The sequence below is a fragment of the Thunnus thynnus genome, chromosome 1 (genome assembly GCF_963924715.1).
Source record: "Thunnus thynnus chromosome 1, fThuThy2.1, whole genome shotgun sequence".
NCBI classification, from domain to species: domain Eukaryota; kingdom Metazoa; phylum Chordata; class Actinopteri; order Scombriformes; family Scombridae; genus Thunnus; species Thunnus thynnus.
In genome coordinates, this window is record NC_089517.1 from 9,154,147 (window position 1) to 9,181,513 (window position 27,367).

A 27,367-nucleotide genomic window follows, 5' to 3' on the forward strand; every position below is an offset into this window, starting at 1 on the left:
CAGGTGTTAATTGTTTGTAGGTTCATCACTTGGTGTCAAGTTTTACATGAGTACATAAAGATGCACAGACATGTGACACTATGTTATCTAACTAAGCTGCCATGTGTACAGTTCTGGTTTGAGCGAAAGCTCCTCCCATCCCCATGTCAAACTATCCATGATGAGACACTGAACCCCAAATTGCTCCTAATGTATGTGTATGCAGAGGGAAACAATGTGTGCCACTTTCAACAAAAGTCAATATCTGCCAAACTAATCTGTTGGCAGGATGTCAATGTAGTCAGGCTGAATTGGCTGGGAGACTTTACCTGATAAAGACTTGACTGCAGTACACTCACCAATAAAAGCTGAGGTTTACTTTGATGAAATCTGGTGATATTCTATATTTTTCTTATTGTCAACAAAATCCAGGAAAAGACTAACACATTTACAGTGTAGCGAACAGTGTTGGGCATGTTATTTGAAACTTTAATCAATTACTTATAACTCATCATTTAGAAGAAGTTGTTGTATTAAAATTAGTATTAAAAAAGTATTTAAAATTTACTCAGCAGTAATTAGTTATATTATTTTTTTTAGAATTGATGGTTTACAAGCTGTGAATAGTTTACCACGTCCATATTTAGTCGACTGTCTCTCCCTCTATACTCCTAGCCACTGACTTTGGTCATCAAACACTACAGCACATACCTACCAGCAGTTAAGACAAAGAAATATGGAGAGGCAGCGTTTTCTTATCATGGACCAAGACCATAAATATCCGCCATGCAAACTTCTGTAAATTCCTTTAAGAAAGATCTTGAGACTCACCTTTTTAATTTAAGTATACTTATTGAATCTTATTGAAAGTGTACCTATTTCTTTTAATCTTATTTGAAATTTAAATGTTTTTAAAAAGTTTTTAGATTTGATGTAAAACACTTTGAGGCACATGTATGCATGGCAGGTGCTATACATGTAAAGTTATTATTATTATTATTATTATTATTATTATTATTATTATTATTATTATTATTATTATTATTATATCGCATGTTATATTCCTTCTGTTACTCAGCCCAGCTGTCAAAAGTGTCTTTAATCCAATTTAGTCAAATGAAAAATTTACTCCTTAATGAGTAACTAAAAACTACAGTCCCCAGTTGTTTTGAGAAATACAGCATTCATTTGTGGCACTTTTTTAAAAGATTCACATCTTAGTAGGAACATATGGGCTTGTGTCTAAGTGCCACACACAGGGTAGGAAGGACTTACACTTTGATGGTTTTGGTCTTTTGGTAGGAACTTACTGACAGTAGGAGTGCAGGTGTAGAATACCGCAGGCACTATTCTTTAACCAGTCATGACACCATTCACCTTGTAAATATTGTAGTTTGTGGGTTATTGTACATTTGTTTAGATCTGGTTGCTGCAGGGCGACTCAATCCACATCAGGAGGACTCTTATGCTTCAAAGCCGCAGGAAACAATCCAAGTGATGTAGTCTGTAGCAAACTGGCACCTGCCTCGGGCACCTACAGTAGTCTGAAACCTGCTTTGACCTTATTACAATTCCATTGTGTGAAATCTGGTCCAACCTGTCCAGAGAACAGGTAAAACTAATGTAATTATGTTCACACAGACTAAAAAGAAGACACAAATTTCTCCTATTATCATCTCTTTTTTTTTTTAGCCTGATTGATTATAGGGGTTTGATGACAGCATTAAGTCATTATCTTTGGCTGTTGTGCTTTAAAATGGGGCCTTGCAGCTTTTTACTGGCTTGAAAGCACTTATCAATGTACCTTTTATGCAAATGTTGGCTGGCTCTCACTCTCTCTCTGCTCTTTATGGAACAGCCACTAGTGTAGCTTTATTTCTGAGTCCATTTTTGGTCCACTTTTGTTCATATCTTTGCAATTATACTTCTCTAAACTTCAGATTATGCTACATTCACAGGACTTGTTCCCATTGTCTGTTTGCCTTAAGTCCACACAAAGGTGCATAAAAGGGCTCTTAAAAATACTCCTGTCTCAATGTCACTTGGAGAATTTTAAAAACTCACAGATGGCCTTGAGGCAAATTTCTTTGTAAAATGTTCATGCTTTTTTTGTAATGTCATTGTTGTGTTTCGCCCATTCTCTTCAATATTAACATAATTTTCGCTATGCTGTAATTTTTCTTTTTTGCCTTTATTTACCTCAGTGGCAGAAAGATCCATGCCTTTATTTGGAACAGTCTTATATTAAAGACAGGCTCTTCTATTCCTCACTCCATGTTTACTTGTTGTCTTGATACATTTAATATAATGCACATTTCAACAGCACCAGTTCTGTCAGGGCTCACTGAGACTGTCCTAAGAAAAACAACAACCTGAGTCGTTTCAGCAAATGGCTAATAATTAAGTTTGTTGATGTTTAACTGCAAAAACTCTCTAGCGGGCATTGGAATTATGACTCTTGTCCATCCGGAACAAAGCAGGAAATAATGTGGCATTGTTAAACAGTAACAAAGTCCACAAAGGGCAGAGGTGGAGGTCAACAAAACATCAGACTTTGATACAATATGGCGTTCTCTTCCTGCTTTCTTCTAGCCTTGACCTTAATAAAGTAGTAAGTTAAACATGATGTTTTCCTAACTTTAACCAAGTCAGTTTTGACCAAACCTTCACCATAGCAGTGTCAGTTTAGAAAACGGTTTTCATTTTGCAACAGTAATTTGGGCGCTGGTAAATTATGTCATCCTGCCGAGTCAGGTGTCAGATCAGAAAACATTTTCATGTGTCATTCTGGAGGGTACTCACAAATGACATATTTTGATGTTTAATTTGGAGGTCTGAGTGGTCTCATCATACTCACCACTCTCATTCCAGCCGTTCCATTTTTGCAATTTTTCTCATTTGAACTTGAACTCAACACTCTCTGCAGATTTTTCTCATCAAAAGTGCATGAAGTGTTGAGTTGAAACTTGATCAAGTAAGCTGAACCTGAGAAAAACAGTAAAGTGAAAAAACTGGAATTTGTTAGTGAATGTAAATAGTATCTCAGTTATGAGCACAGTAGACTAGTCATTGCTATGGAAATGTACATTATGAGGAATTTACCATGTGAACCACTGCTACAGGTAATTACATCCCTTTAATTGTGTTTTTTACCTGGCCTTCATACCAGCTTTTATATGAAAATTTACAGTAGTTTCTTATGTGTATACAGTATTTAAATGGTCCAGTTAAATAAACATTTAATGTTTGTAGGGCTAAAAGAGGGCTGAAACTATTATTTTACCTGGAAACTGGGCCTCACAGGAGTTTACTGTATCTTTTCCAAAAGTGTATCTGTACGCTGCCATGTTCTACAAGTTAACAGGTGCAAAACAAGAGTATTTTGCATAACTGATAGCAAACCTTGCTAATTTTACACAGGGCTTTTCAGTATTCACTGCTTGTCAATGCAAATGTCACTCCCCTGTCTCATCTGTACATTCGGAAACCTTTCGTATTTGTTTATCTTTCCCAGAACGGGCTCTGTCAGAGGACTCTGACCTTTCAGATCCACCCCAGTGACCCAACAGCAGCAGCAACCAGTGTGGAAAGATCACTGACAGACAATATCCTGTCAGAGACATGGGTAATGCATAAGCTGAGCTGCCTGTGCAGTGAGACAGTGAGAGAGAAAATGTTAACTCGCTGTTTGGCCTCATTTCTCACTCTCTCTGTCATATCCCATTGAGTTAGCTTTTAAATACATCCCAGGGATCTCTTTAATGTCACAACAGTCTGAAGTGTAGTTGTACTTTTAAAATGCAAAACAATATCTTCACCACCACCACAAACACACACACACACACATACACACACACACGAACACATACAGTATGTTGGTTTGGCATACTTTTAGAAATATTTTACTCACTTACATTATTTCCCTGTGGGCTTGCCCTAAACTTAGTTTTGTCCAATTAAGACAGAATCTAATCTAGATCAGTGTGGATTCACCCTCACTAACACTGACTGGAAATCAAGCAGATAGTTCCGGGTCTGAAAAGTGAAGTTAATGTGGAAGTGACTTAAACCTGCGTTCTCTCTAATGGCCAGCAGGGGGCGACTCTACTTGCTCCAAAAAGAAGTCCGATTGTATGGAAGTCGATGAGAAAATGACCCTATTTCTCTCTTGATTTATTACCTCAGTAAACAGTTTCCTAATGAGTTTATGGTCTCAATTGCTAGTTTCAAGCCTTCTTCAATACAGAATTATTTTCATTTTGTAAATTTTGGTCCCATTTAGAATAAAATAGACGACAGAGCAGGGTATGCTTTAAGGTGTGACTAACTTGTGATTGACAAGTCGCTACCAACATTGGTTAGGTAATGTAACCATGGCATTACCATGGGGTATAAGCGTAGCTGTCCCTCTTTCAGTGTGTTTTCAGTTCATGAAAGTTAATTGTAACATTTTGGTTGCCTAAAAAAAGTCAGCATTTGGTTGTACTAAAAGACCTTCTAAGGAGTCTGATCAGTTTTTCTGGTAAGTGCATTTTGTTTTAATGGTTTTAAGCCTGTTTTTTGCTGGCAAAAATTAGCATAAGCAATTAGCATTAGCATTTACAGTCTGTGGTTATCACAGTCAACCATAGACTGTAAATGCATCATGCTAACCAAGCTAGCAGCTAGCTTTAGGGTCAGCTCCACCCTCTTATCCAAATATGGTCACTTCTGGCTCTGAAAATCCAAGATGGCGACGGCCAAAATGCCAAACTCAAGGCTTCAAAATGGGAGTACACAAACTAGTGGGTGACGTCACGGTGGCTACGTCCATTGCATTTGAAATTACCTACCATTTAAGAAAAAAGCAACTTAATTTAGGCTCATTCCCCTTCTGTAGCTAGCTAGATGCTGATAAAGTACCGCGAACTGAAGGGAAGTGATGAGAACAGAAAAAGGATGTGTGTTGAGTGTGGGGGCGAGGCTGTGAGGTGACATTACTTTCTGGCTTGTTGAATGAGTATCTCGATGGCATCAACTGCAACACACGAAAAATGAGTTCACTTGACATTATTATATACAAAACTTCCAATCAGATTTATTTACTTATTAATCGAATCGGTGGTGGAACGCCCTCCTGGGTTGTTCCAGCCCACTTTAACCCCTGGACATAATCTTCTCATCTATCTGTTGGTAGGAGGGCAAATAATCATATTTCCCAAAATGTCTTCATAATACATTTTAGATAAATGTTGATTTGACTTGACATGATTTGATGTTGTCCCTAAATGTGGCATGTTTGAAGTGATTCATGTTTGTGTGCGTATATGAACTATACCTCTCTTTTAGCCTGTTCTTTAATTTATTTGATTTGACCTTAAATTTACTCAAATTGTGCTTTTCTCATTGTCATCACACGGACATAAAGATATAAAGCACATCCCACACATAATATTCTTCATCAACTCTGAATTTAAAAAGACAGTAAAGCATTGTGGTAGTTTTATTTTGATATACAGTAGTGAATTTGCTCATACAGTGCAGTCACACCTAACTGGTTAAACCAAAACCAAAAGTTTCAGGAAGATATGACAACAATGTGGAATTGCAAGTTCAACATAATTGAAAATGTAAAACAAGACAGAAACTGACAGTTGACATTTCAGCTACTTTTATTAGAACTTGGGTGTTTCAGGGGGTTTTTTTATGGACAGTGCTAAAAAGGAATTTAATTTGGAGTTTTGAAAGTGACACACCGTCCTCCTTCTCTGTCACAAATTCACCTTATGAAGCCATAAAAACACTTCCTGAGTGTGCCAGGTAGCTGTTCAGGTGCTGAATGAATGTGTTGAAGTTCAAGCTGTTCCATTTCTCACCGTAATTTGTCTCTGTGGATTAGCGAGGGAGGTTTGGCAACAGAGTCTCAAACAGCAGCTGCACATCAGCAACCTTCCATTCCTCTGTTATTAACTAAAGCTGGGGAATTTGAGACCTTTTAGGATGTGCTGATGATTTATTCCATACACTGACTCACTTTTCCATCATATATTGTTCATTAAGATAAATTTGGCTTATCAGTGAGAATAAATTATTAAATTGAAACAAATTCCTTTGATCTCTAATTGTGCCCGAGACATTCTGAAAATAATACCATTACCCAACATTACTGCATTAGAGACATTACCTACAGTGAATATGTACCATATGTACTGTAAGTACACCCTCCCTCACTTACAAAATACAACAGTGGGCTGCAGAGTAAATGATTGTATGAGATGTGGCTACACAGTGTGTGACCCTAAATATCTTGTTAAAGGATAGGTTCACAATTTTTCAAGTCTGTCTTAAAACAATAGTTACTATGCCCATAGGAACACTAAAACAGGTTTTTCTTGCTGTGATTGTTTGTCCTGTTCATACTGGCCATTTAAATATCCCTTCCTGATGTGCAAATGACAAAATCCACAACCCTTGTTCTTTGTAAAAATGTATTCCAAAATTTATCTTAAGATAATATGAGGCCTCAGCAGTCTGAGTTAGTCATATCAAGTCAATATCTTCCAAAGTTACAGTCTTTTTTGGACAAAATTCCATGTTTTTGTTACTGTCCCTCCACTGCAGCCCAACAGGGAAACACTGCAGGAATCAAAATGAGAGAATTTTGTACTAAAAGACTTTGGAAAATATCCGCTTTATTTAACTAACTCAGAATGTTCAGGCCTCAGCTATGTAACCTTTCAGATGTCCAAATATTTTTTATTAGCTTCTCAGACAACTGTCATCATATCCTCAATAAACTAGAAATACCGCCTTGCGGTTGTATGCCTCCGCCAGCCAGCCCAGTTGCAGCTTAAATCCATGTCTATCCAGACTCATATAATATTTGTAGTGAAGACTTTGAAGGAATTTAATAAAAGGTATTAAGTGTATTTTTCTTATGTGTTCACATGCTTGGCCAATAAAGCTGATTCTGATAGAACACAAAGTTTTAGCCGTAACAGTAGACAATACTTAAGATGTGGATGTTGTGGCAAAGAAGCTTCAAATTCTAAAACGTGGATGTATCACACACATCTTCAACCCAGCAGCACAGAAGATCTATACAATCACCACACCTTTGACCTTTGACCTCCAAAATCTAATCAGTTCATCCTTGAGTCCAAGTGGATCTTTGTGCCAAATTTAGAGAAATTCTGTTAAGTCATTCCTGAGATATCACGTTTATGAGAATGGGACGGACGAATGGAAGTACAACCCGAACACATTATGCCTTCAGCCACATCTGTCACAGGCATGGAGGCATAAAAAGAGCAGGCCCGCCAGCATTCTGGTTTTTATACTTATATATACCTCAGAGCAGGGGTACTCAAATACAAGTGGTCCACTTTATAATTTTACATCACATCAAAAGCATTAAATTATATTTCAATACAAAAACTCCAGAACGCTGTACATAAACAGCATTTCTGGATTAATGGGAGAAGTGACACCTTCATTGTGTAACCAAGTCCTTAAACTTGAGCTTAAAAAGATGTGATGGCCAGGCGGAGACACTGGTGTTTATTAATGAGTCCACTGCGGCATGAGTTTTTCACTGTATTCACTTAAGTTAAAAATATGCAAGTTTGGTGTCTTAGTGGTGTTCTAATGCTACAGAACTACTCCTCATTATGGCCACTGTTTCATTACAAATCAAACACAATTGTCTTGTGCTTCCCTCGGGCAAAATAAACACATATTTCTCAGTCCAGTCATCCTTAAATGCACAGTTTTTTTTGTATCAGCTAATTTTGGACAAACAATTTGACTTTTTCAACCGGAGCTCCAAAACCTTACTAACTGCTGCAAGTGAGGTGATGGGACAGTGATGTGTCACCACCTCACTCCAGGTCGGGTTGTGGTGAACTTTTGTTCCTGGTCCAGATTAAAGGTTTTCCACCTACTGAGTATATATACTTAAGAGTTGTGGCTATTTCATCACTGTTGAGGAGGGGCCACAAAATTTGGCTTACAAGCTAGCTTTCAGAGGCAAAAGCAGCTGCACACAGCTGCTGGTGGAAAAATCACTTGTAATAACATGATATTCCAGCAAGGATATACAATATATTATGATGTGTACAGCGCTAATAATAACAATAATAATAATAATAATGATAATAATGTTCTTCTTTAACCAGTAAAGGAGATTTTGAATAATATGTTAACAGTTTGTAACAGTGTTGCTGCTTTGAAGTAAAAACACAATGGAATATAATTAAATATGCAACTCTGCTCTTCATGAATCATCTTCAGTTGTGATTCTGTGTCTCTCCATCCTGTCGACAAGTACTGACAATTAAAAATAATTAAAAATCTCAGGATTCCAGCATAATGCACTGTTGACCGTTTTTATTGTTGCACAGGCTCATCTGATAAAGAGACAGTGATTTGGGTTAGGCTTAGGTTAAACTCATTTCCAGCAAGTTGGCTTAGCTTGAAGAAAATGAATAGCCAATAATAAATTTGACATAGCTTCAATTTAGATAGCAATCGTTTAATTTCATTCAAATTAATTTGGCTCAGCTGGAAGTGTAAATTAACCTGTCAATACCCCCCCAAATGAAATATGTACATTCTTTAGCAAGGACTTGGCGTCACTTAATTGATTTCAGCACCCTGCCAAACATTCACATCCGAAATTGGTGTGCTTAATTAAAACAGGCCCAATCTCTCCACAGAGCATGGTTTTTCTGATGAATGAAAGAAACCCTTGCTTATCCAAATATGTTGTTGACACTGAATAAATTGTATTTGTGTATGTGTTTGTTTCTGCCTGTTTAATCAATTAAAATCATTTCTGTTTGGTATTATCTTTATGTTTTCTGTGAAATCATCAGTGAATCTAAATATTGAGATACTTCTCTAATATTGAGAGACAAAGTGAAGACAACATTTTTGGGTGTTTCTTTGTTTATTAAGGCATCATCAAGTTTCATTACATTTTACAAGCATTTCTAACCAATGTAGAAGTCTCCCATTATCCGTCTGCCCTGCATTATTACTGCAGTAATCACTGCGATTCGTTAACACTGAGACACATAACTCCTATCTCTCAGTCAGACAAAACGCCCCTTGCACTGATTGATGTCTGAAATTAGAGCAAGGAAGGAATCCGACCTGCCCTGCCTGCTGTCGAACCATCCAACCACACCAAAGAAATCACACATCTCTGAGTTATTGTTGGCTGTTTGGTCCATGCAGGCACATATCAATCATAATCAGGGAGCATATTGATCGAGTGCAGGCAGTTAATGAGGAGTGAAAGGATTGAGGGAACTGAGAAGATGTATCTGAATGTATTTTTGTCACGTATTTGTTTTTTTTCTTGTAATAAAGAAAAGGAAGCCCAAATTTATCATTAAGAAATATTGTTAGATTCCATTACAAAAACACACAATAGGAAGATCCCTGCCTATTCCCTTCTTGCCCAACAAACATGTATCTGTCACATAAGGTACACTTTTCCTGCTGAAGGTTGTGACTCAAAGTCAAAGCAAACTCAGGAGTATAACAATAAAAATATAAATTTAAAAAAAAAAAAATTTTAGCAGTAGATATGCTCTAATTTTGCTCTAGGTATGCAGCAGGTAAACGCTATATAAGTCTCTGAGGTGCACACTGTCACTACGAAAAAATCAAATCTCTGTTTGGACACCTGGAGGTCAGAAGATTTAAGCAGTATATTACGATGATATAGTTGTTGCTACTGAGTAGTCGTAAGACCAAATACACAACTCCCTTCCTGAATACCAAAACCTCAGTCTATGAATAACAAAACAGCACCCGGCCTCCCACCACCTCCCTTGCTGGTGTAGAAAAACAAACTCTCAAAGTCTTTGGTTTGACGGTTCAATTCTCCAACTCTGGCTGTGACTGTGGAATAGCTGAACGCACAGTTTAAATTTAACTTCTTATTGCCTCCCACAAGCCAACACACCAGGTTATTGTTGATATGGATAATGTTATTGTTCACAATGGCTTCTGATTTTGTTGAAAAGGCCTCAAAGGGCCAGCTGTGTAGTGTTATTTATGCTGCAGTAAAACAGTCACATTGGGTTTATTTATCCTAGCTGGTCTGCTTATATGCTAATTTCTTTGTTTTGCTTGTCTTTTAACTTTAGAAGACTTTTGACAAAAAAAAGGTGTTAAAAATCAAACAAAACATTATAACAAATATTCATTTTTAAACATCCTTCATTGAGTGCAAAGCATATTCTCCATTACAAAAGACTTCATTTAATTCACTTTGGCAACAAACATAAATGGCTGACAGTTAATTTTGGCTGTTGCAGTGTACTTCAGATAGATTGCCTTCAGTGATCCCTTTCATTTTAACACAATAAATCTATTCAACACAGTGCAGAATCTCACCTTAGTATAATTTGTGGTGGCTGACATCAGACCTACAAATTCTTTTGTAATTTTTCATCAACAGATGTCACATTTACACAGTCTTATATACAAAACTCCACACAACAGATGTTGTCTATCAAATGCCAGTAAGCATAATGGCAGACCTTCTTTCAAGGGAGTGCATGACTTTGGTCTTGGAGTCTTTTCAGTTTCTGTGGCGCCCTGGAAAGTTGTTCATTTGGATGTTGTCTCCTTGGAGTCCTGGGTTGTAATAGGCTGAACCACCAAAGTTCAAGTCCAAAGGCTCGTTGTTGTCTAATCTGAGAACTGGAAATCAGACCAGAGAATGTTAACTTTTTGATAATGCAACACTTAAATTTTAAAAGCCTCATTATATAGAATTGTCATACACAGAAAAGTAACCTATATTTCCCCTTTTAATGCTGATTCATGGGAAGTTTAAAGGGTCATTTCTATACTGTTATAATGTCTATGTTAAACATGGTCAAAGTTCCAAAACATGAGATGAACATGAAGTCAAAAGCCCAGGCTTCAGTCTGTTTGCAATGTTACCTCTACATGCCCTCATGCCCCTGTCCATCCCATAGTCTTTGTTGCTATGGTTGTTTGTGTCATCTACAATATTTTGCATATTTCAGATTGGATTTAAGATTCAAGTTTATATTTAGAGAAAAAAGAAGAGGGAAAAGAGGCAAAATCCAGCTACTATTTTTTGTTTATGTAGCCTTCAGAGCCACCGCAAGTCTGCCAAGGGGCAGCTTCTGGAAGCTGGCCGATCCAAACAGAGTGGGCTCATCGGGAAGAGGGTCTTAAAGAGACAGGAGCTAAAAAGGCCTGTTGCAGACAGAGGCTGAACTCAGGGGCTGCACAAAGATCCAGTATAAGACAAATAGTGCTTTTTTAACTGTAAATCATGCAAAGATATTCCAGTAGAGCCCCAGAATATAAATATAGACCTGTAAATGTGCATGATATGTCCTCTTTAAATATTTTTGCCTGTCATTGTACTTGTGACTAGTCATCTTTCTCTATTGATGATTTAAAAAAATCATCCTAAAACTTTCACCACTGTCATAATCCAACAGTTACTGTTGATGTACTTGTAATCCTACAAATACCATGGTCAAACACAGACAATGTAAAACAAAGGACACACACATCCAAAAAGCATCTACATGTTCTGGATCAAAAAACAGTATAGATGCAGAGCTGTGATTGGTTCACTCTGAGAGCAGATTGATTTTCAATCATGCAGATTACAACCACCTGATGAATGTGTTTCTGTCTATATATTGCTGGCACTGCTTTGCGATGACTATTTGACAATGCCTGATGAAGATCTCTGTGTGCAGTGTACAGATCTTTAATCTAACCACCAATAGACAATGTAACACCATGTTGACATATTCACAGTTGTAGTACAGCAGTTTTTACCATAAAAATTCTTTTAGAATCAAAGAGCAAGGGTTCGCTTCTTGAGCTTCCATTTGAAACCAACATTCAAAGAAATCCATCGTACAATGCTCTCTCTTAAGATTCAAAATTCCCTCATTGCTACATCGCATTATACAAATATAAAGCAGTAAAATTTGGGGGTTTTGGCTCCTCGACACTGCAGCAACAATCGCAATAAAATAATAGAAATAGCAGTAAAAATAGTACTAAAAAATACAATACAATAAAAATATAAATAATATAAATGATGTTTGCATGTTTTGTGTGTGTTTGTTCTGGGCGTGTGTGTCTGTGTGTGTGTGTGTGTGTGTGTGTCACAGACAGAAAGGCAACAGGCCGTTAGTGTCTATTATTCATAAGCCTGGTTCTTTGGTGGAAAAAAGTGTCCCGGAGCCTGCTGGTCCAGGCCTTGAGGCTGTGGTACCGCTTGCCAGACAGTAGCAGTTGAAACAATCCATGGTTGGGGTGGTGGGGGTCTTTGATAATCCTTCGGGCTTTAGTGACACACTATCCATTGTAAATGTCCTGAATGAAGGAAAGCTCACATCCACTGAAGCTCTGGGCTGTCCACACGACCCTCTGCGGCGCTTTGCGGTTGAGAGCAGTGCGGTTCCAATACCAGGCAGTGATGCATCCCGTCAGGATGCTCTTTGTTGTGCCTTTGTAGAAAGCTCATAGGATCTCAGGCCCCATGCCAAATTTTTTCAGCCGCCTGAGGTGAAAGGGGCATTGCTGTGCCTTTTTCACCACATGGCCGGTGTGCTCATCCCAGGTGTGGTCCTCGGTGATGTGAATGCCAAGGAGCTTGAAGCTGCAGACTCTCTGTGCAGCCTGTCTCCTCTCCTTCTGTAGTCCATGATCAGCTCCTTGGTCTCATTGATGTTGAGTGAGAGGTTGTTCTCCTGGCACCACTGTGTCAGGTTGTTCTCTCTCCTGCAGGCCAATCCATTGTTGTCGGTAATCAGGCCTATCACTGTTGTGTTGTCAGCAAACCGACACCAAGTTGGAGCTGTGCATGGCTGCGCAGTTGTGGGGGTACAGGTAGTAAAGGTGGGGGCTCAGGACACAGCCCTGGGGGGCTTCTGTGTTGAGGGGCAGAGGTGCTGGAACCCATCCTCACCACCTGGCGTTGACCCAACAAGAAGCCCAAGATCCAGCTGCACAGGCTGGGGTCCTAGGGTCCCTAAGCTTGGTGTTGAATGCTGAACTATAATCTACAAACAGCATCCTCACATGAGAATTCCTCTTCTCCAGGTGGGTGAAGGTGGTGTGGAGTGTTGCGGTTATGGCATCGTCCGTCGATCTGTTTTGTCTGTAAGCCAATCGGTAAGGGTCCCGGGTGGGTGGTAACATGCTACAGATTAGGTCTTTAACATGTTTCTCAAAGCATTTGCTCACTATGGGAGTGAGGGAAACAGGACGCCATGAAAAAGCATGTCACCTTGCTTTTTTTCGGTACCAGAACAATGGTGGATGACTTGAAGCAGGAGGGGACCACACAAGGAAAGGGAGAGGTTGAATATGTCCATGAACACACCAGCCAGCTGTGCTCCACACACTCTGATCACCCAGCCTGGGATACCCTCTGGCCCTGCCACTTTGTGGATGTTGACATGCCTGAACAACTTGTCCACCTCAGTGATGACCAGAGCGTTGGTCATGTTGGCGGGAGGTTGGTGTTAACAACCTCAAAACGGGCATAAAATCTATTCAGCTCATCCAGGAGGGAGGCAGCTCCCTGTGAATGAGCTATCATTATTTCTGTTGAATCAGTATTGTCCTCTCGTCATGAATGCAACAAGTTCTCACCAGATCTCTGGAGCTTTTTAAAAGTAATTTTGCAAAATATAGGAAATCACTACACCTGACTGAAGTAAGAGTAAACAAGGCAGATTGAGGTTGAATGGGCACACCAAAGAAGTAAATTACACTTAACCACAAAATAACAACTTCAGCACACAGATAGGGTTGCAAACGGTGGAGCTGAATCTGCAGGGTAAATTTCCCAAGAAGAAAAAAACAATTCCCAACAGATTCTTTGATAGGCTGATGTTATGATACCTTAAAAAATAGAAATAAAAAACAGGGTTTGATTTTACTGTAAATTTGGGGCTATATTGTATAATAGAATTGATGACTTGTATGTGTATTGTAGGTTTTGTAGTTGGCATTTGGTAATTACTGATGTTTGAAATCCAACTGAAATCACAATTACTCATCTCCTTGTCAAGTCAGAAATAATGTAAGTAAATAATATGGTCTGGTGTGGTACACACATGGTATGCGTGTTTATCAGAAATGCTCCATTAGTCTTCAAGCCTCTGAGTGGGTGTGCTGGTTTTTCATGTTTGATTGACAGCTAAGTCATCAGGGGCACAGCGATAAATGCAAATAAACTTACACTTACATGTAGCTTACGAGCCTCTTGGTACTGAAGAATAAGGACCGCAGCATTTGGTATTTAAACTGACATATCTTGATATTTGCATTTTGATATTTAAGCTGTTTAATGCGCTATAGCTGATTAGCGATGCAGCTCTGTATACTGGTGCAGAAAAAAATATGTAAATTAATTTCATTTAAACATTAAGAGGAAGGTTAATTATGCGGGTCATAAGGGAACTGTGGCAACAAAGAACCACCTTTCTCTTGGTTCCTGGTAAGAATGAGACAAATTACAAAGTGTCATAGTACATGACCCTGTTTTGCATGGTAAGGTTACCTTACTAGAGGGTGATGGAGTAATGTGCTTGTGTGTGTGTGTGTGTGTAGAGAGAGATACAAAGAAGAAGAGACACAGAGCAACCAGGGGCTTAAAGGGACAGTTCCATATATTGGGAATATGCTTATTGCTGAAAGTTAGATGAAAAGATCTATAAAAATCTCATGTCTTTACGGTAAATATGAAGCTACAACTAGCAGCCAGTTAGCTTAGCCTAGCACAAAGACTGGAAACAGGGTAAAACAGCCACAGCCATGAAAACTTGTCTTGTAGGAGGTGCAGGGGTGCAGCAGTACTCTCAACCCCAACCCAAATAAAAAAAGGAAACAAAAACACATCGTTATAATACTAGACGTCCATGTTGTTACACATACAGCATCAGCAAAAAAGCAACAATCACACCATACACCAAATAATACAACATAGGTCACTGCTGTTGGTTGAAAACTGCATTTACAGCAAAATACTATTGGACATATCACATAATATTACAGGAAACCACATGGGAAGCTTGAACTGCTCACAATAATTTAAGAAAAAAAAAGAAAAAAGATATTGAAGGTGACAGGGACATGGAGAGGTGAGGTGTGCAACATGTGTAAAGGTCACGTGTAATGACAGCTGTTCCGGTGCTGTTGGAAAACCTCACTGTTGCAACACAATGTGAGGAACTGCACTTCTTCTTTCCCATTTGTTTCATTGACATGCAGCACACTGCTAGGAAAACGGCCAATGAAGGGTGTGTCTTCATCCATTAATGGCTAATTGTGGGAGTGGAAGTAGCGCTTGTGCACGTGCATCTAGTTCCACTATGAATGAGATTTATAAAATAGAGCCATGCGTACACACAGCTTCATAAATCTAATGAAAAGAAGGCGTATGCATAATTCTGGCTTTGTGTGTGCAAACAGTTTTAGTCATGAATCTACACAGTCTTATGTATCTTGCCCCTGGAGTCTTCACTGGTTGCCTGGTCAATTTTACGCTTCAGTTTGTGTATGGATTAAACAAACAAATTATGTTAATCAATAAGCTTTAAAGGTGCTGGTAAGTGGATTTTATTACATTTGACCAGAGCCAGACTAGCTGTTCCCCCCTGTTTCCACTTTTTTTGCTAAGCTAAACTAACCAGCTGCTTGTGATCATTCATATTCAGCGTAGACATGAGAATGGTATCGATCTTGTCATCTAACACTCAACAAGAAAGTGAGTAAGAGAGCAAGCATGCATGTGTGAATCAGTGAGTGATTATATTTGGCATCATATTTGGCACAGTATTATTGTAGCTTTACTTTTTGAGTTGATAATCTTCCACCCACATACCAGATTTTTATTTATTCATAGACTTTGTCAGATCAAGTTGCAACTCCAGCTAAATCATGACTAAGCATTCACAGATAACATCATTACAAATGACCTACGGTGGTATTTTTCTTTAGAATAGATATAAATTCAAGCATGTACTTTGTAAGCTGAGTGTTTAAGTGGGAGCCAACGTACCTGGATCTGAAGGGAACTCCTCGACCAGTTTCCTGTGCGAGAAACCCTTCTGGTGTTTCTTTTTCAGGATGATGTAGGCCACCAGTCCCACAAAGACCACAGCCACTGCTACTCCCAGCACAGCCCCCCAAGCTCCGTGCCTTTTACTCTTTTGGGAATCTGATGCCAAACCTTTATTGGAGCAATGAGGGGACAAGGGGGTGGGAGAGAGTAATAAATAATTTGTCAGGAACAAAATTATTTATATCAACTCCCATCTTTCAGGGACAATTATCAGATAATTATGTCTAAAATGGGTTTTTGAAATTGTGTTTCCAGTGGCAGCACTCTGTATAGATACACAACCCATTTAGTCAGCTGTGCAGATTCGTCTAATTTACGTTGCGATAATTAATGCAATTAACATGCCAAAATCATGATAATTTCTTGAATGCATTTGAATATTTTAAAGCAGCAGACTGCGCTCATCATCTAAATAAGGTGAAATGTGACTGAACATACAGTAGTTTCCAAACTGTTAACTGCGTGCATGAGAATTTGAACGACATGATTGAAAAAACTCTCCATGGATCTCACATGGATCATTCGTGAGTCTTATTAAAGGACATACAGTTAAAAATACAAGTGACACATTAAGCATTTATTCACGACCAATTCTAACAATCAAACTTTAAACCATAGAAAGTTCATACTTTACAAAGTCTAATTGTTGAAATTACTCAAAGACATTTTCATTCTTTTCTCTGTTTGTGTTTTGAGGCAACAGCAGTGAAAAAGGCTATTTCTGTCACAGAAGTGACAGAATTGTCATCAGTACCCTTTGACATAGAAACACTACATTTGTATTTTATCCAGAATCACACATAAATAATTCAGTGGCTTTGTTTGGCTCAATTTACCCACTGCTAGGATCTAATCTCTAATTTACCCCTAACCTGGGGCAAATTGAACCAAAAACACATGTATTTCATTTCTTGTTTTTGTTTTAGCTTTAGCTGCATTATTTTCATTTGAAATGATTTGAGAGTAAATATAATAAAATATGAGAAAAGTATTTGTTCTAATTTTGTTTTGTTTGTGCCTGCATAGAAAACATTTTAAGTAAAAATTTGAATGACATGATTGATTGGTCCTCTGACCCCACTGTCCCTTATGTGAATTTTTAAACAAAGCTTTTGAAATGTGGCCAACAAATATGTATTACAGTTGAAGTCAAGTCATATTAATGTTTTCTTTTTTTTTGTCTGGCAAATTTAACAAAGACTCAACAGAAAATTCTAATATACCCCTTGCAGGTGTTGAAGTGTTTTTGGCCATGCTAAAGTTGTGGCTCTATGGATGACAATGTCGGTCGATGTGATCGATACACCACTTTGCTCCGGACTGAAATATCTCAGCAAGTATTGGATGGATTGGTATTAAATTGAGTACATATGTTCATGTTCCCCTGAGGATGAATCCCAATGACTGCGGTGATACCCTTAATGTTCACATATCGTAGTTTTAACTCATCCAGTGATATATCTCAACATCTACTGAATGGATTGATACAAAATTTTGAACATTCATGTCCTCCAGAGGATGACTCCTAGTGATGACATTCCCATCAACCCCAGTTATACTTCATGTTTAGTGACAATTAGCAAATGTTAGCATGCTATAGGCAGGCAAATGAGGTTGAGGGAAAGGGCAGAAAAAGCAAGTGCTAAACATGCAACAGTTATATATATGCTCTTGGGCAATGTGTTACATTCAAACTAAGTTGCTTTTTAGCAAATATTACCATATTAACATGCTAAACTAAGATTGTGAACATAGTAAATATCATACATGCTAAACAATAACATGTTAGAATTAGAACAAAATAAAATCTGTGCCTAAGTACACTCTAACAGAGCTGCTAGCATGGCTGTACACTCTGTTTTGTGATCAAACATGATTGCAATTTATAAAAAACCTGTATGTTGCCTCAGTCAAGGAAGGTCAAGCATCTGTGTGAGTGCTTGTTTTTAATATTGATGGCAGTAAAAGTAAAGTTGCCTTCCAGGCTCATATTTATAAACTCTATGTTTATCTCTGTATTTTTGAACAGTTTTTGTGCACACGCTGTGCCTGTCACGGTAACTGTGGAGCCGTCTGTGCTGCCCACAGTTTCATAACTGTTTTCCCTCTGTTTATTGCCATCATCTATAAGTGTTATGTCCTTCTGTCACATCTGTCCATGTGATATGAGTTTTATTTTAATCCCACCTCCTCACCCACTCTCTAATGGCCGTTTCTAGATAGATAGATAGATAGATAGATAGATAGATAGATAGATAGATAGAGGCATTTTGCAGTCATATCTCCTTGATCTTGCAGTCGACACCAAAGACTAGTCTCATGCCCCTGCAGAGAGAGCACAAGTATCTTTGACCTCGGTCCCTGACCACCTTTTTCAGGTTTTTCCCCACTAAAACAGGGTTTCATTGTCCTGCTGAGAAGGTGGTTGTAATAGACCCCTTCACTCATAGCAGCAACATCAATAGCACCTGAAACCCTAACTCTCAACCTTTTCCATTGAAAGAAGGGGCGTTTGTCCTCTGCCAGTGGGAAAATAGATGCAGGCAAATGTGGGTCAGGGAAAGGGCGGAAAAAGCAATGTGCTAAACAAGCTCCAGTGATATGTGCTCTTGGGTAAGGAGTGTAGTGTTACTTTTAAGTTTCTAAAGGTGTTTTGTTGCCTTATTGCTTTCTGTTATCCATCAAACCTCAACACAAGTCAGTCTGAAAGGCTTAGAATATCACAGAAATGCTATTTTTTCCCCTCGTATTTGTCTGTAAAGTTATGTCATGCTGCTAGGAAGACACACAAACCCATTTTCTGGACACGGAAATGTGCACCAGATATTCTGACATCTGAAACTGTAGCAGTACCTCTTTCTGAGTTGCTCCCCGAGGCTGCATTTTTGTCTGTCAGGTTGGCCTTCTCAGGTGTGTTCGGAGCAGCAGCAGTCGGAGTCTCAGGGATAATTTCTGTGGTCTCAGAAGGGAACGCGGTTGTAGATGAAGAGTTGGTGGCTGTCTTGTTTATATCAGGTGCTGCTGTGGTTGTAACATTTGTTGTCGTGTTGGTTAACCCTGTATCTTCTTCAGATTTTGTTGTGACTTCTTGTGTAGCATTTCTCTCCGGAGCCATGGTTGTCGTCTGTAAATCAGTGCGATTGGAAGCATCTGGAAAGCTGGTGGAGTTTTGTGCAATCAGATGAGTGGTGGCGTTTTGAGGAGTTGCTGTTGAGTTATGAAATTCCTCTTCGGTCTCTGTAATGTTGGTTTGGCTTGAGTTTGTGGAATCTGTACTCGCAGTGGTATTAGTCAATTCAGGTTGTTTGGTTGTAACATTTGGGAATGTGGAAGGCTCGGTGGTCATGACAACACCCAGATCATCGGATGTTTTATTTGCACTCTTCTCTTGACTGGTTTCATTCTCCTCTCTTTCGTTATATATTACCATGGAGCCGGATGCTATCCCATTGCTGTAATCATTAGTTGACTCCATATCAGTAACAGCTCCCTGATCATTTTCTCTTTCCTCTTCAGCTGCAGTGATTTGACCTCCAGCAAGATTTTTGGCAAGATCACGGAGCCAACTTTTATCAATTGTACGCCCCGGAGAGTCGGTTGAATCTTGGAGCGCTGCCAGGTGAAAGGCCTGAACAAGCAGAAGGAGACTTGCTGTGATTTTTAAATGCAGCCCCATTTCTCCCCTTTGGTTTCGCTCTGAAACACAAGAAAGAACATAAAGTGTTATTTCATTTCTTCAAATAAATACAATTCATTGCTGTTTTAAAGTGCCAAAAGTTGAGCAGGGTCAGATTCACATTTGAACAATCTGATGGTACCCTAGATGTGTATGTTTATCAACAATGATGATATCATATTCCCAACAAATCAAAAATAACAAAAATATGTTGATTATGTTTGTTCAACAAAGAATTTTGTATGATGTAATTAATGAATAACAGTGAAACACATCTCATTACATTGAACTCATTGTTGAGCCTGTCAGGTTCATTTTTGGTTTTGGAAACAGCTGTTGACAAAACAATCTCCAGTCAAGGTCCACTTACTTTGTCTGGAACTCTTGACTGCCTTTTTCAGCAGATGAAGTTGTCATGGAACATTTTTTTTATTCTGATCAGTTTTAGGACATACACATTGTTGTAAACATTTAAAGAGGAAATATCATATATTTATATTCTGGGGCTCTACTGGAATATCTTTGCATGATTTACAGTTCAAAAAACGTCTTAATTTATCTTATACTGGCCCTTTATGCAGCCCCTCAGTTCAGCCTCTGTCTGTCTGAAACAGGCCGTTTTAGCTCCTGTCTCTTTAAGGCTCCCCTCCCGATGAGCCCGGTCATCAAGAGAGGCTGCCCCTCGAGAGACTTCCACCGGCTCTGGAGGCCACGTAAACAAACAGTAGTAGAAGGATTTCATTTCTTTTTCTCGTTTCCCACGGAACAACCTTAGCAACAAAGGCTATGAAATTGAGGGCCATTTGTGTGCAGGCACGAACAATCTGATGCCGTCACATGGTAGAAGTAGAGGTAACATTGCAAACAGAGTGCTCAAAGGAGGCTGAAGTCCTGGGTTTTGACTTTCAGAGGGCATTTTTACATACGTTCACCTCAAGTTTTAGACCTCTGACTGTGTTTAAACTTCTTGTCAATGATTGATCATAACTTCTGTTATGATTTGGCTCTATATGAATAAAAATACATTTAAACAAATAAAATAAGAATAACAGAAAATAACAAAAAGCATGATATGTCCCCTTTAACTTAAATGTTTAAAGCTCAAGTTGGTCAAAAGCTCCAGCATAAGCAAGTAAGTGGACACTGAGTGGAGTGGAAACTTCTGTTTCCAAGGTCAAGAATGAACTGTCAAGCTCACCTTTTTAGACCAACGTGAATGACAAAAAGTCCTAAAAGTGCTCTCAATAAAGTCACGTTTTGAGCATTCACAGTTCCATGGCAAATGAACAAACTTCATCTGTTATTGAAGACCATGTGATATGGTTGAGAGCTTCACAATGAACAATACATTTATATCAGAAATTATTCTTATAATATCATGTTATTATTATTGTGATATTGACTTCAACTATATCCCCCGTTCTACATTATGTAACTGTGGTATAAAATCATTTAAAATAAGCAGCTAGTCATCTATTCAGAAACTGGGAACAAAACTAAAGAGCTTTATTTGTCAAGCTTGTTAGATGTAAATAATATTTCAACATTGCATATAAGACACGGTTGACTGCTTTTATCACAATACATCCACTGTGAGTGTTTGTGTGGGTGTCCATGGTATTGGTTTCACTATATAATTACTGTATATGGAATATAATAATTACAAGTCTTTGCCTTGTAATTTTCAATCAAACTGTAAAGAGATTGGAGCGTGCATATAAATGTATCACAAATTCAAATGAAAACTAAACAGCTGAATAATTATCTTCTCTTTTTTCTTGCATTGAACAAAGAGTCTGCTCATCACCCACTTGGGAGAAAGATCATCAGGAAGGAGCCGCAGGTGTAAACCTTGCGTCCCTCACAGCCTTCACACTCTCCCCGACCACACACAAAGACTCAGCGTGCATGAAGACATCCCTGTCTGTTCCCATTTCCCAGGAGCACAAAGTCACCTGCTTTAACAGCGCAGGTCAGCTGCACTGACACAAGTCATAATGAAAATCCTTGAGCAACTAATCCTGTGCAACCGCAGTCTTTCACAGAATGTTCACTTGATGGTGTGGTGAACGTGGGCCACAACATCATGAACACGACATCCCCGGCTGCTACATTAGGAGCCTGTTGGTAAATCTCAACGCTGTCATCCCTGCATTGTTACACAGTGAGTTAGCACAGTTCAACACAATCTGCAGTGAGATTGAGATTTGACAACATGAGTTTACACAGGTGGCCTGTGAGCTATATGTCCTCAGCTTCAGTCCAATACACAAATGACTGCAGCTCCAGTTATTCCCTACAGGGCTCTCTCACTGCGAGTGAATGTTGCTTTGCTCTGAACTGAATCTTGTTGTGATCAGTGCAAGAGGTTCTATAGTGTGCAATGTTGCTGCCTGCAGCATTGGAGGCGTGAACATGCAAATCTGGGATTATTACATTTCTGGTTTTACCTGTTGAAACACATTACTGCATATTAACAACTTAAAAGAGGAATCACTGATTGAAAATAAACTGAAAATAACATATTTTCTAATAAACCTGTTGACACCAGTGAATGGTGTCAGTGCTTCTCCATGCAATCAAAAAGTAATAACACTTTATGATAAGGGTGTATAAATAATCATGAATTAATGCATAACTTCATGCATGAAAAATCATTACTTCATTCATCTAATACTTCATGAACTATCAGGGATATTCAATAATTAACAGTATCTCATGCATGCCTTAATGCAAGAACAATACATTAATTAATGCAACGACTTCAACAATTTCAGTCATTACAATTTCTGAGTTATTAAAGGATAGGTTCACTTTTTTCAAGTCTGTCTTAAAACAAAAGTCAGGGGAGGAAATCATTCCTCCTTTTCATACCGACCATTAGAAGATCCCTTCTTCATAGTTCAGATGCAGTTAAACTGACAGGCTAAAAAACCGATCAGTCACTATATGGCAAATGTATTCAAAGTGTTGTAATCATGATTAACTAAGCATTACTTTTTCATGACTTCATAATGTCTGTGGCTCTTCAAATAAAGCGGTGACCCGGTCCTTCTTTAATACTAATAAATACCATATGATTAATGGTAGCATAATTGTGAAAACACAGTAACCATTTGTTCCTTATGCATCCGTCATCTGTATGACCTCTCAAATACCTTCTGTTTATTTAGACATCATGTGTTTGGAAAAATTACAAATGCAAATTAAATTATAAAGATCAGTTATTTAGCTGAGAAAAGGTGAAAACATTTGAATATTTTATGTATTTTATTGCCTTAAAGCTCACAACCTGTTTAAGATAACTCATTCATAATATTTACAAACTTGATTGATAATTCAAAGCCATTACCTTATCATGTCACATTTGTAAGAATGCAATCAAATTTCTGGTAAAGACAGACAGAATACATACTGTATACACTACTGTGTGACTGGTCCGTTTTTTTATCCCGTCCATTTAACTGCAGACTTGACGACATGAACATCATTAATGACTCAAAAAATCATGACTGAAATTCCTTAGTTGTCACATTAATTAACACATTGTTCCTGCACAAGGGCATGCATGAGATACTGTTAATTTTTGTACATTCCTGATGCATGAGGTATTACATGAATCATCAATCAATCAATCAACATTTATTTATATGGTGCCATTCACACGATGGAAGTAATTCAAAGTGCCAAACATAAAAACATAGATTAATACACTGATAATATACAAGAATAAGCTAAGAATCAAGAGAAAAAAATGTTAAAAAGCAATGAAAAAGAATGAATTCATGCATCAATTCACAATAATCCCTGTACCCTAAAATGTTACCCAAAACATTTATATCCACAGTTTTTCATATACAAATCGCTACTTTCCACTCGCAAAAGATGAAACCATCATTCATGAATAAATATAGCAGTGGAAGTATGTTTGTGGAAGCGTGCACTGTATTGGTTGTCAATGACTAATGAGCCAGAAATGTTCGTCTGTGGTTCGTTTTTCAACAAGCTTGTTTATCGTCCACACATTACATCAGCCATGTTTCTGTATTTTCTTTGCTCTGTGTGAAATCAGTGGAAAAACCAGTGGGTTGTTGATGGTGCAGCCCGCTGGGTGAAACCAGGATCAATCACACTGTTCAAGTTTGATGGTGATACAACAAGGGGGGCATCGTTGAAGAAAACAGCTCACCAACACAAGGGGAAGGGGTGAGCAATTTAGAGGTAGTGTAATAACGCTAATAGCAGCTGTGAAAATAGTAGTAACAGGAGTAAACTAATCGGTTCACTTGCACCTACAGATTAATATTCTCAGCTGTGAACCTGCTTGAAAATCTGGATTTTAGCATCTTTATTGCTCTCAAATCAAAGGTTGATGTTCTGACTTAGCTGCTAATGGCTGCTAAATGTAAAAAAGAATTTACCTGCCAACTTGTCACTAGACAAAATAGAGTTGCCGAGTGTTTTCAATGAAGACAAACATTCAGAATTCTGTTGCATGCACCACTAATTGTGAGCAGAAGCTAAAGATTACACTTTGAAGAAATTTGACAATACATTTAATCAGTTCAGTTTCAGATTCTGTGTCAATTTTGGATAAATTTGGCAGTTATGGTGCCGTGTTTTACTCCCAGTTTCAACTCAGAAGTGTCCTGAATTTACAGTACTACAGTTCAACAGCTGGGGCTCATGGGTATTGTAGTATTATAGCCATATAGAAAAAAAACACGATTTCTCAGAAACAAAGTTGAAATAATTAAAACTGATGGCTATAACATAAACATTTAGCATTGTTAAATTACCCAGCAGACTCCTGTATTTCTATGTTGAGGAACACTGAGGATATCAGTGAATGAAAACTTAAAAAATAGACATTTAAAAGTATGTCCAGGACCAGCAGCTTCTCCCACTTTGCAAATCTACAAGCTACATATATTTTTCCCTTTTTAATTCTCCTCTTTCCTTAGTCTGTTTTTTTTTTAATATTCTCTGACTGATCTCTTGCTTTTTATGTCACGTTTGTTACATTTAAATAAATAAATAAGAAGAAGAAAAAAGTTGCATATATCTCTCATTTATTTACATTTTTATTACAATTTCTGTAAAAGTGTCTCTACTCTCTACTATCAGTACAGTGACTTTGCACTTAGTTCCATGTAGGATTATAAAATTAAGTACTGTTCGCTAATTTATTGCTTGGAACAAGTTAATTTTTAAATAAAAGTTGTTTTTATTATTATTTTTTTGCTAGCAGAGCATATTGAAGCGTGAATCCCAAAGTACAATCTGTGGAGGATAGAAGTCTAATTAGGCTGCTGTGAATCAGTTGTAATTGAGTTCATGTACAACCAAAACAAGCAGCTCTGTAGAGGCACTGCTTTGTTTTGTAAACGTCAGCACAACTTAAACTTGTCTCAAAAAATGTTTCAGGTGATGTTTATTGATTTATATCTGCAAGGACAAATGTTACCACTATTGTCTGTTGGTATGGCATGTGTAGGCTTTTTTAATTTCAAACCAGAGTTTCCTGTTTTGCATTCAAAGAACATCCTGTTCAGAGTCAGAAATATCCTCACATCCGCCATCAAAGTGGGCATAGTGGAACAACTCTTTCCACCTGTTCTTAAAAACTGCAGCAGTGAACTACCGGCCCTGCTGAGAGACTATTTGGCCGTCAGCGTCTCATCAACGGGAGATGTTTGCCTCTGACCCTTCGCACTCAGAGAGCCGCCTGTTGGAAAGAGTCCCCACTCTGCTGGTGTTGTCAGAGCCTGTATCAGTTATCACCTCAACAGCCCTGTCAGCCGTGACTTTGCAGAGAGTCTCATATAAACACACACACACACACACATAGACTCAAAAAACACTCACACACATCCTGTAAACGCTCTTGGAACTCCTTCAATCCACTTGCAATTACTGACACTAATTACCTGACATTTAGCCTGTGAATCAGTCAATTCATTTAAAGTTCACCTCATCTTATAACAATATAATTTATGTCATACAACCTCAATATCTGTGTGAGAAAATATCCCAAGCAGTGGCTGAAAATGCCAAAGTACAGCTAAGTAGAGTCACTAAAGTACAATTTTAAGGTAGTTTTACTTAGATTTTATGCTACTTAATACTTATACTCCACTACATTTCAGGGGTAATTATTGTACTTTTTACTGAACTAAATTTATTTAACAGCTCTAAATAAATGTAAGTTTTTGCATACACAACATTTACAAATTTATAAAATAATATTTCTATACATTAAACTACCCAACACTATATGAAGTAGTAAAAATTAGAGCTTAATACCTATACTCCACTACATTTCAGGGGTAATTTGTGTACTTTGTACTCCACTAAATGAATTTAACAGCTATAGTTATAAGTTACAGATTAGGTTTTTACATACACACCATTTATAAAATGTGATGTATTTCTATAAATTAAAATACACAACAGTATATGAAGCACTTATAAAATATACAAATAAGCTCCACCTCAATTGACTACAACATCTAAGTACCACTTGCATCAATAATAATGAGCCAGTTATATAATCGTATGACACTGACAGGGGCCATTTTTTTATAATGATTGCTTTCACTTTTGATACTCTAAATGCATATTGTTACAAAATACTTTTACCTAAAGAAAAAGAAAGTAATGGAGTGCCTTTACATTGCTATTTTTACTCAAGTAAATTTCTAACTGCTTCTTCTGACCCCAAGTACTTCACTGTGCTACAGAGCTTTAACTTTTGACTCATTTGTGTATCTGTATTGTATTTATTACCCTGTCTAGGTTATGTAAGGTCATTCAGTATGTGTGTCGCCTCTTGTTGGGATGTTTCGACACCTTGCGATGAACTCTCACATTGAAAATGAAAGCATCAGTGTTTCTGATACTCTATTTTTACTCCTTCAAAAGAGCTAACTGTTCCGAAAAACTGCCAGGGAATGCCAAATTATACACATTTTACACATTTTATGTTTAACGGACTCATTTTATAGTCACCAGATATAAAACTGATCGTGAAAAAAGTATTTTACTCTAAAATCTCTCCTTAAAAAGAAGGTGTTTTTTTTTTTTTTAGTTTAACTTAAAAATATAACAGCAACTCAAATCTTATTAAATATATTTTATAGTCTTTTAGTATTAGTAGTTTCATAGTTTTATAGTTTTTATAGTCTCACATATTTCCTGAGAAAATGAAAGAGGACAAAGAAATAAATCCTTCCCCAGTAAGTTCTTACCTTATGCTTAGGTTATATCAGATGAGAACAGGTGCACAGGCAAAGAAATCTCTCCACTGAGCTGCCAACATGTGAGAGTGAATCAGCAGTCGGCCTGAAGAGAGAAGCAAGGAGGAGGGCCCAACAGAGAAGCATTCAGGGAACAACCTGCTCAACCTGCTCGTGCACCTGCCAGCAATAGCAACACACCCTAAACTGCTTCCAGTTGCACGCTGTGAAAAAGCCACTCAGGACAGGGATGGAAATGAGTTAATGGACAAGAGAAGAGCAAGACGGTTGTGAGGTTTGGAGAGAGTCCATTTGTAACCACACCGTTTCCCAAAATCTAAA

At 38.0% G+C, this 27,367-nt stretch overlaps 1 protein-coding gene across 1 annotated transcript; it reads right to left on the minus strand.

The window, feature by feature from the left end:
• Positions 1-8,905: 8,905 nt before the first annotated feature.
• On the minus strand, positions 8,906-27,092 carry muc15 (mucin 15, cell surface associated). The gene is made up of 4 exons (XM_067575406.1): positions 27,038-27,092; positions 18,965-19,807; positions 16,049-16,219; positions 8,906-10,677 (listed from the first exon to the last, which is right to left on the minus strand). The coding sequence occupies exons 2-4, from the start codon at positions 19,785-19,787 to the stop codon at positions 10,556-10,558; spliced, it is 1,116 nt and encodes a 371-aa protein (XP_067431507.1). The 5' UTR covers positions 19,788-19,807; positions 27,038-27,092; the 3' UTR covers positions 8,906-10,555.
• Between the last annotated feature and the right edge of the window lie 275 nt (positions 27,093-27,367).